Here is a 10295-nt window from a genome sequence, read left to right on the forward strand (position 1 = left end):
CCTACAGACGAGTATTTTACATAATAAATGAAAAGACTTCCGTCTTTGCAGTCCTAAAATCAATTTTCACTTTTGACGCGGAAATTGCGACAGTCACAGCGAAGTTCTAGAATAATGTTTTTTGCTTAGTCTACCTTGAAAAATAAACATCAAAATCACCCAGCCAGTAATTATCAATAAAGGAATCTATGTAAAGCCTGTGTAATACTAGTGCAAATGGCATACAAACTTAATCGTTAATGACTCCTGTCCTTCGACCACACACGCAAGCAATAAAAACGTATTGTTGCCTATGCATCTTTACTCTTCTCTTTTATTCTTATTTCTAATTTCATGAATGTATTGGACAAGCCAGGATCACGTAATAATAGTAAAACAAAAAACTGTCGAAGCCTGCAAGAAGCTTCCCCGACGATCTCTCTCTGGTGTCAGGTGGGGAAAGTAGAAACCCCACCTCACCTCCGCCTAAGCAAAGCCGAAAAAGCTTCTTTGGAAGCTACAAGTCTGTCAAGAATTATCACTGTTTCCCATGTTCTCTCATCCTTTCCTCGGTGTGTTATATATACATATATAAATTGGACTGAGGTATCGCTGTTATTACTCCCCGCTGATAGCCTGCGATCAAGCTCTCCGGGGCGCTCTGGTGGCAGGGCGCCCCGCCGCCAGACAGAGCGCCCCGGAGAGCTTGCACGCAGCCTACCCGATAATAAATCCGCTGGTTGATAATTACATGTTTCAGCAATAAAAAAACAACTCATTGTTTCACTGAACGCTAAGTGATACTCTTCACAGCATCACTAGCACTTAAGTAACTTGATTGTGTCAAGGGATAACGAAAAATGATGAACCTTTCCCATTGGTTCCAGCTCAAGGTTGTTTTATATAGTTTATTCTTATTTATTATATAGACACGAGTGTTTTACTGGAAAATATACCACTCGTAACATTCATAAAAACTACATCTGGGACCCGAGTGGTTTATTTTCCATAATCTCACGCGTGAGTTTATCGATGACGTAATTTCGATAATTTCCCTCTATTATTTTATCGATGTCCTTTTGTCTATATAATAAAAAGATCATTACACGGCGGCTTGAAGATATGAATTTTATTTTCTCGTGGCAAAAACAATATTTCACTCACTCGCTGCGCTCGTTCGTAAAATATTGTTTTGCCACTCGAAAATAAAATTCATATCTTCGTGCAACCGTGTAATATCCTCTATTTATGTTAACGTTCTTTAGTTTATTTTTTTTTATTTTTTTTCAAACTAACGATTTCTTTGATTTACTTCTTGAACATTAGATGTCTATTTTAGTAGAGCTCCTTGATATAATCGAATCGTCTTGAAAGCAGATCTTCCAAAATTTGCTTAACCTAAAAAGAAAAGACGGCAAAACTGTGTAAGTATAAGTAAGTAATAAGTAAGTATAAGTATCAGTTAAAAAGCCATTCGTCCTACCATTATTAAAATTATTTATGGCAACTAAAAGTTTTAAAAAGCGTAATCTGGTTCAGTTTGACGTTCTTCTTTGCGCGCAAATTGTTTGACTGCAAGTAATAAGTGGCAATTATGCTTTTCCTTCTCAACGTAAAGCTGGAAGAAATGTGCCATATTAGCCGAATTGCACTATACGCCACTCGCACGTCTCCCATAATGCACCTTTATTTGCCCCCCTCCCCGCCCCCCCCCCCTCCCCCCCGTTAGTCAAGGCAAAAATCCCTTTGATTTTCTTCGCTGATCATGATATTTATTTTATCGCGAAGCCGGATCAGAATAAGCAAATATAAATTTTTTTTTGGCAACATCAGATATTTTCCTTTTCCTCCAATTCATGTATATCACTTTAAAAAACTGTTAAAAAGTGCTCTGAACGAGACTACCTTCTTGTGGCTGAAAGTAGCTTTGAAGAGTGATGTCTCCGTTTCCCTCAGAAGTGCTATATATTGACTTGCAGATAACTCGATCTCTTTTTCATCTTCCTCGACTGCTTCCTTTTTTTCTGCTCCAGGTTCTGTGGTTGTTTCTTCAGAACTAACTTTCGTTCGATCGTCGATCTTAACTTGGCCTTCGGGATGTGTATCTTTATTCCGTTCGGATTCACTTAGCGCATACGCACCTTCGCCGTTTGACTGCGTTTCCTTTGCATCATCTCCATCAGTTTTAAGACTACCACCTTCTTGCTGGTTTTCGCCAGTTTCCAGTTGAACACTTGAGGTATCCACCTTCTCAGTGGCGTTATCGCTTTTTGTCTTGGTATCGTTCTTTGGATCAAACCAGAAATTCATTGATATGGTTTTACTAGAAAGAAGAACAAGATTGTTAACATCAGGTAGGCCATGAGGAACAGTCTCAGCAATACATAATAGGTCCTATGGTCTCTTTACAGTTCACAATATATGCAAAACAAAACCTTAAGATTCTATGACTAGCACGACTGCGAGAACGAGATTTCCTCAATACAAAATAGTGAGTGCGCGTGAACCAGCGACATTTTGGAGGAAAAACGTGATGGCTGTCGTCATTCTACTACGAGTTTTTGCGAGAATGTCGTAGTGGAGGAAACAACTAAGTAAACAAATGTTAGAAGTTTTATCATTTTGTGATTGGGAGAGGGCTTAACCTCGATCGAACGGTAAAAATAGCAGTGCAACCTTTTTTGGTGGAAAAAATAAAGTACACAAAGAAACTTTCCAGGGTGTCTATCTAGTTTCTAAGAAACTGCGACGAAAAATTATCAAATCTCTTCCACGAATCCAAAGTTTTAATATTTTTTTGAAGAGCCACAAGAAAATTTTGGACAAGTGAAACGGCCAGGTTTTAGGGGAATCGAATGGGCGAATACCCACAATAAAATCATGAGCGATATTTTGCCACATGCTTCCGATTTTTATTCTTGAAATTTCAAAGACCATAATGTCTCTTGGTGTGATTAGAGCATGTACCAGTTTTCATGATGATTAACCCTGGAAGGCAGGAGCACCGAGAATGAACTCTACACCCTCTCACCCCACCCTATAACAGAGAGCTGCAGTTGCGATAACTGATAATGAGCTAACGCCGCGGAAGAGTTACCTGTGACTTTCGCTTTCGATGTAATGCCACCAGTAGTTTGGAATGTAAAGTACTTCATCTGGTTCAAGGGATACCTCCATGCCCCTGATCTCGCTAAATCGAGGAAACTTGCTCAAGTCCGGGTTTTCAAAGTCCACCTGCATAGAGAAAGAGGTGAATTTCGTAGGCGAACAGAACAAATATTTTTGAGAGCATATCAACATCCAAACCCTCATACTTAGCGATTATCGGGTTGAATTACATGTAAACATGGCATTTGTTGAATCCATATCGACAGATCTAAATTTGCCCAACAAGCTTTAAACAATAAGCCTTTCCTTCTAGCTAACATACTGACCAAATCAAGCCGACTCATTACGGGAGCGCGATGGTCGTAAAACGAAAAATCTTCTGCGAGACAGCTTTGGGGGGTCGGTAGGGAGAACTTTGCACTGGAATTAGACCATTAGACTAGGCGCTCCTCATGCTCCATTTTCCGCACGAAGTCTGGGAAAGGGTGCTCGAATCTCTCTTGATGACGTTACAGCTCACGGTAGAGTGCAGGATTGACCGAACCGTGAACGCTATGGGCTTAAGCTGAAATTAGACCATTTTACCAAGGACGAAACACGTTTGACAAAAAATGTTTACATCGTGTTTGCGGATATGATGCCTAATTTCAGACCATGTGTAACTTTTACACAATTTTGTCCTTCGCGCCGGTTCCTTTATTTCCAATCAACACCACCGAAAGATTAGAGCATAAAAGGCTGATGAATATTTAAAATATTCTCACCTGAGTTTGTCGATCGTGAGGATGTCCCACAGGATAAGGGTAAAGAGAACCAAAATAATCTGGACTGAACAGAATAACTCTTTTCCTTCCAAAGATCTGCAGGTAAAGATATTTTTATTATTACTTAACACTCAGTTTTATAGTTAAATAAGTAATAGGCGTGACCATTCGAAACGGTATTACTTGACCAACTTCTGTCATTTAGGGATACGTCCATAGGTCCGTTTTCAGTTTTGTCGTTATTTCAACCCCAGAACATTTCGTTGAAAAGCCGTTTTCTGGCTTTTCAACAAAAACATAAGACAAAGCTTTGTTTACAAGTCGAGAACTAGGCTCGCTGTCATTCCTGACGTATTTGCAGAAGGCAATTTTTTTTTTCGCTTTACTTTCTTTCCATTTGTCGTTCCTCTTTCTTTCATTTCTTTTCTTTAGTTTCTCTCTTTTTTTCTTTGTTTCTTTACCTTTTGATGGGCTATGACTAAACTCCATTCCAATCAATTGAAACCCGAGGTACACTATTTTCGCTGGTATTTTCTGTCAAAGTTGCATGATTTTGGTTGCATCACCAGCCCGTTCGACATTTGAAAAAAGAGTCTTCACCCTGCAGACATTGAACATCAAGGGATATTCAAACCTTAATCAGATGACGTACATCTCGTGTGTGGTACAAGGGACTTGGTTCTAAACGTTCTCCCCTTAAAATTTTAAATACGTTAATAGCCCCTTTTGTTTTTAGAGTTGTAAACATTTTTTATCTTCTCGCTGGGATTTGTCAATATATCCACTTCAAATGCGGGCTAACCCTGTCAAAGTGCCCCCTCAGTTCTTTCACTCAGCGGTCATGGCGAATTAAAAATTCAGCTCGTTCCCAGGGTTTCCTTTGGAAAATGGGAGGGACCACAAGGTTCCTCGAAACTGAATTATTACCCACCTGGACATAAAGATTTTCCAAGATGTCAAAGTGCGCAGGCGTCACTACATCCGGCATTCCAACCAATAGCAAGTTAGAAACATCCTCGCCCCAGTTCAAGCGCGTTACAAGGTCAAGCAAAAAACTATAGTTGAAAGAATTGACATCCTTCCACAAAGAGTCACTCACACCATCCTGAAGGTACACTAATGACTATATTAATGCAAAAACATAGAGTTAAAGTACGTCCGTCATAGAAGATATGGTGATCGATATGCAGCCTACTGATCAGACTTCTCTGTTACATGTCGTCCGATATAAGGGAATCCAAGATTCTGGATTCCCCGCCACGGATTCCAGATTCCAGGTACTCGATTCCAGTCTTTGTCAATGGAACTTGGATTCTGGATTCCAATCGTTAGTGGGATTCCGGAATCTTTGAGCTGTATCCCGGATTCCAAATTCCAGGATTCCATAATTCGGACTCCCTTAATTATGTGGGGTGATATATGTTTTGTTAGCTTTTTAGTACTTAACGTGCATGTGTTCAGTAGCATTCCTATCATTTTATACTAAGTGACTAATAGAAGCGTACCATTAATGCCTTGTCTCACAATTTGTGAACAAAAAAGAAAACAGTGAGCTCCCAATGGCGGACTCTTGAACTGGACTACCACATTGAAAAAGGCGACTGCCAGTGGTCAAGTATTAATACGACTGCAATTTTAAACAGTGCTGGAAAGGGCATATTCAGATTAAATCTATAAAATTGACGAGGTCGCTTTTCAGGCACACGCCAGTGTTATAATAAATTTATGTTGTGGTTAAATCAAATTTTATATTTACTTCAGTTCTGGGTATGCATATATGGTAAAGTAAGTTAATGAGTTAGAAAAGGAAAAGAAAGTTTGAGCCGAAGATGTAAACTGAGCCCACAAAAGTATATTTGAACCATTTGCAATCCTTGATGTCCTTAATCTTATTGTCGCCAACATACGACCAAGAGAACACTCTTTATCAACCAAGGTCTAATTTAGATGCATTTGCCATACCTGGAAATAAGCGCGGCTCCCATTGTTAGCTGTTTCAAGCTCATCCATTAATTCTGAAAAATTCGTAAAGTACATCAACATCCTTTTCGTAGGTGGGTGCCACTCCTTGAACGCTCCCTTGATTCGGTCATCGTCATAGTAAAGGAATATTCTGATGTTGAAGAAAGAGAATAGATTATCTCAGATTATTCAATAATCTCCTCCTCCTTGTACAAAGCTGGCTGATCATGCAGCTGCCTGCGTTAAATGTAGGATTCTCTTCATTAACTATATAAGCTTCAGCTTATTTCTGTAAAAACGTATAATCTCTGTCGTATCCTACTGTAGTCTCTTGACATATGAACTCTTCATAAGGAAGGGTATCAAGCTGTTTAAAGTTTCTGCTTATTAGCTTTACAATCAACCTTTTCTTAACTGGGCTCATTTTCCCGAACAGCGGCTGGTAATCGAGCCTACAGTTTACCTGTCTTTCGAAAAATATGCTGTGTGATCCTTGTCTTTCAAGTTTTCCTTGAGATAATTTATGGTCCATTTCATGGCTGGTTTGTGAAACGTGCAGTTTTCAAGAACCACCGGATACTGCAAAAAAAAAAAATACTTCGAGCTATTTAAGGTGGAACAGGGGGGATCCAGGATTTTTCTTAGGAGGGGGTGCACCACTAACGAAAGGCGTAACTGACTGGTGATGTGACGTGCTAAACTACCATGTTTACGGCGTTTAACATATAAATTCTTCAATCTCGTCTCATGTTTTACTTCAACACCAATAAACCACATAGTTTTTTGCAGGATACCAGTTGCAGGTCATCTCAGGGGGGGGGGGGGGGGGGGAGGGGAACAGCCTGCACCCTCCCCTTAGATCCGCCCCTGGTGGAATGACTGGGTATCAATGTCTAAGCAATTTTTGCAAGTGCATGTCAAGCAAGAGTTAAGTTTTTGTTATATGAACAGCCTTGAGCACAAGCAGACAAATTCACGTCTAACTTGAAAACAATCAGGCATTTCCTAAAAAAAAGCTTCTTCATATAAGTCGAGTCGACTTAAATCTAGCGTGAGTGACCAATGAATAAGAAATATTAGTGTTACGCATTGTTGCAAATATTCACCGATCCTTCCTCGAGGGCACACCTCAAATTTATCCTGCGCCTGATACACAAGCTGGGCTGGGATTAGGTTTTATTTTGCTTACCCCATCCTGAAGAAATTGCATTGCCTCCTCGTCAAAACAATTTTTTCGTGGAATTGGGTCCACCGGAAAGGTATAAACTCCACGGAATATTGGAATCTCAGTTTCTTTATTCCTGCCGCAACTATAAGATCTGTGATCCTCATTTGGTACAATGTGATGTTCACAATGGTTACTGCAATCCCCTGTGCCAAGCGAAAAAAGCTTAGATGAGTTTCGAGATAGATATATAATTTTTGAGATAGTAAAAATTCTCTATTTCTGTAATCATACATTTCTAAGTCTTTCCATTCCCCATAAGATTTTTATTATCTAATTTTTATAACATATTTCTTTGATTTAGGGCATGCATTTTACTGAAAAATTAAACTTTAACTTAACATGCAACTTATTAACATTCTCGAGTAAATATTAAAATATTCCTGCAAGTGAAAAATTATAATTTTGATCATTATATTTATTTTTTAGATATTTAATTTATATAATATATACGGGATTAAGCCAGGCCTAAAAGCGGAGCTTCCCTTAAGAAAAATTAAATTAAAAAACTTTAAGCAATGTCAAAGATATCGACATCTAGGAACCGTCCTTTCTATATCTTTTTAGGGAAGGTTCGGGTGATTTAAGGAAAAAAGATATCCTGGAAACACATTATTTAAAAAAATCAAGCTAAATATAGTGACCTTGTAGTCTACCTGGGTTGGCATGCGTAACCCCGCCTTGATTTTTGCATGACGAATCACCAGTGACGATATGGCAGCAGAAAAAGCTGATCAGCCATAAGAGTGAATTTGACATGCTTCTCGGGATTTATTTATTTCTTGCCTCTTTCTCTCTTCACAGGACAGCTAAAAGAAATAAATCAATAATTAAAAATCACTTTTCATTACCTTCATTGCAATGATAAAACGTATAAATTACTTGACAAAGAATCACCCGACAATATCTGCAAAAACCTACTCGGTTAAAAATTGTTCACACTCCGAATCTAATATTTGATAATTTTTATGATTTAATTACTTTGAATCAGAATACATTTATACATTAAGAACCAAAGGTTACTAGCTTTTGGAGAACAAAACATTCGATAAATGTGAGGGATATCTAAATGAACGGAATAACTTCAAAAAGGGAAAAGGAAAAAGATTGCATTTATATTATAACTTTTTAATTTTTTGATGACAGGTGTCCACTTTTTAAGCTTTTGACTAGGTCTCCAATAATGACTAAGATGTTGACTGTATCAAATAAACAAGAAGCTGTAAGGTACAGAAAAAGATGGGGAAACAAACAAAAAACAACAACAAGAAGCCTAGCCTTTCATTTGAAACTTCAGGCGAATTGATTCAGAATTTCAGAAGCTAACTAAAAGCATAACACGAGAAAACCGTATCAAATTTCGATTTTTCTTTACATAATTATTTAAAAATTTAATTTCAATAACATAAATTGGAAATACAGTCGAACCCCGCTATTTCGAACTCGGTTAATTCGAAGTCTTCGTGGGAAGATCGAATTCTCTTGGATTTACCCTTCCCCTTTACGCTTCCGCGGTTATTTCGAAACCCCGCCTGTGGGACTTCGAAATAGCGGGGTTCGACTGTAACTTTTTTTTTCGAGGTTCGAATACTAAAGCAATCATCTTACTGGTTACTGGGTCCCGTGAACATGTCTTTCAGCTCATGACGTCCGAGAACTTATGACTTTTAGGGCCGGTTATTTAAACGAAGTCTAACTTAGACCGCGGTTAAGAGATGTTTGGACCCCTAGAGGGTTATTTTTAGAAGAAAAATCCTTTTTTAGTCTACGCCATATACTTTTATGAAACTGTCCACGATAAATGGTATTTACATAAAAGCGTTCGGCAAACTGAAAATGGCTTAGAACGTGGTTTTGTTAAACACTGGCTATAAACTCCGTTTAAGTAACTGGCCCTTGGTCTTTTTTCTTGCCTTGTACGGGTCCTGAGTGAAACACACTTAGTTAGTTCTGAAATTTTCTTTTTACCTCGTTCTTGCTTTTTAGAGACATTTTTTTAACTTTAAGTTTTTTAAAAACTTACTTTTTTCAAAACAAACTACCGGTCATCGAAATGGATAAGACAGTTAGTATACCCTTCCTGATCCAGTGACAAACACCGTTTACAATGACTGAGGAAAGATAAACACTTAACTTCTGCATCGGGTTTAGGTTTCGGTGGTCTTTAATCTGACAAAACGATTCCACGCCAATATGGAAATGTTACAGACTGTATTAAGGAATAAGATATTGGTCATTTTCGTCAAGTGTTATGGTCGATCACGCAAGCACTCACGTAGCACTTGCTTTAAAAGATTTTAATCTTAACAGAACTGAGTTTACGAATAATAATAAGGTAGTTTTGTGTGTTTGTGGGAGGCCGACTTGCTTGGTATCCAAGACGCTTATTTTTATCAGAGGAGTTCAATCAGTGGTAAATATAATTCTTGACTTTGAAGTCTAACACACATTGGTTGTAAGTCACGTGATGAACTTTAAAATAGAGCAAAAAAAATTTCCGGACTGCCTAAACTTTTAAATAAAGAGACTAGGAAAATCTTAACTTGACTCTAACTTCTCATTTCATCAGTTACAATGTAAGAATAGCCAGAAAAAGAAAAAAAATTTTCTTACTGACTTTTTCAAAAAAATTCCCTTTTTCCTTTTTGCTTGCGGTTAGTGGTATTAAAAACCACCTCTTTTTCGTCGTCTTTGAATTTCAACTGTTTCAGCTGCCTTTCCTGATTATTTGACATGTAAGATGAAACGGATCCGGCATTTCTTAGTTTAATCACTGAGATACTCAAAAGTGTACGATTTTTTATACGTTGGCCGTTCAAACAGCCTGGTACTCGACAGTTTTTAAAGCATTGCTTGGTTAAGAAGTATATTAACTCCCTGTATAGCTATTTGAGTTATGCTTAGTAAGATATATCTGTTATATCCTTGGTTTTTAACGATTTTAAAGCAATTCAGCTTGTTGTACTGATGTAAATAAAATATTTTTTATTTTAATACATTAATTGCGTCAGGACGACTGGCCAAACTGGAACTAGTAATTTACATTAGACAATAAAAATGGAATTATAATTTGCCGAAAGAAAACCGTGAACTTGTTTAGGAAAACAAAAATTGCTAGAAGTTCACTGCGAAACTGAGAAAAAACAAGCGAGATACGGATGAACATGGCCATTGTCGTTTGACGAATATAACAGTAAGTAAATGGAGAAGAAGGCGCCCAAAATTCATTAAAAAGACAGAGAAAGAATTAAAGTCTC

General features: G+C 37.9%; 1 protein-coding gene across 2 annotated transcripts; it reads right to left on the reverse strand.

The window, feature by feature from the left end:
• Positions 1–283: 283 nt before the first annotated feature.
• LOC140945804 (hypoxia-inducible factor 1-alpha inhibitor-like) lies at positions 284–7846 on the reverse strand. Of its 2 annotated transcripts, none has more exons than XM_073394855.1 (9): positions 7695–7846; positions 7003–7184; positions 6277–6392; positions 5814–5964; positions 4783–4956; positions 3852–3947; positions 3077–3213; positions 1885–2302; positions 284–1377 (listed from the first exon to the last, which is right to left on the reverse strand). In XM_073394855.1, the coding sequence occupies exons 1-9, from the start codon at positions 7795–7797 to the stop codon at positions 1315–1317; spliced, it is 1440 nt and encodes a 479-aa protein (XP_073250956.1). In that variant the 5' UTR covers positions 7798–7846; the 3' UTR covers positions 284–1314. The 2 variants fall into 2 exon arrangements, with proteins under 2 accessions (XP_073250956.1, XP_073250954.1); XM_073394853.1 differs by having other exon boundaries at positions 4783–4974; positions 7695–7845.
• Between the last annotated feature and the right edge of the window lie 2449 nt (positions 7847–10295).

The sequence above is a fragment of the Porites lutea genome, chromosome 8 (genome assembly GCF_958299795.1).
Source record: "Porites lutea chromosome 8, jaPorLute2.1, whole genome shotgun sequence".
Classification (NCBI taxonomy): domain Eukaryota; kingdom Metazoa; phylum Cnidaria; class Anthozoa; order Scleractinia; family Poritidae; genus Porites; species Porites lutea.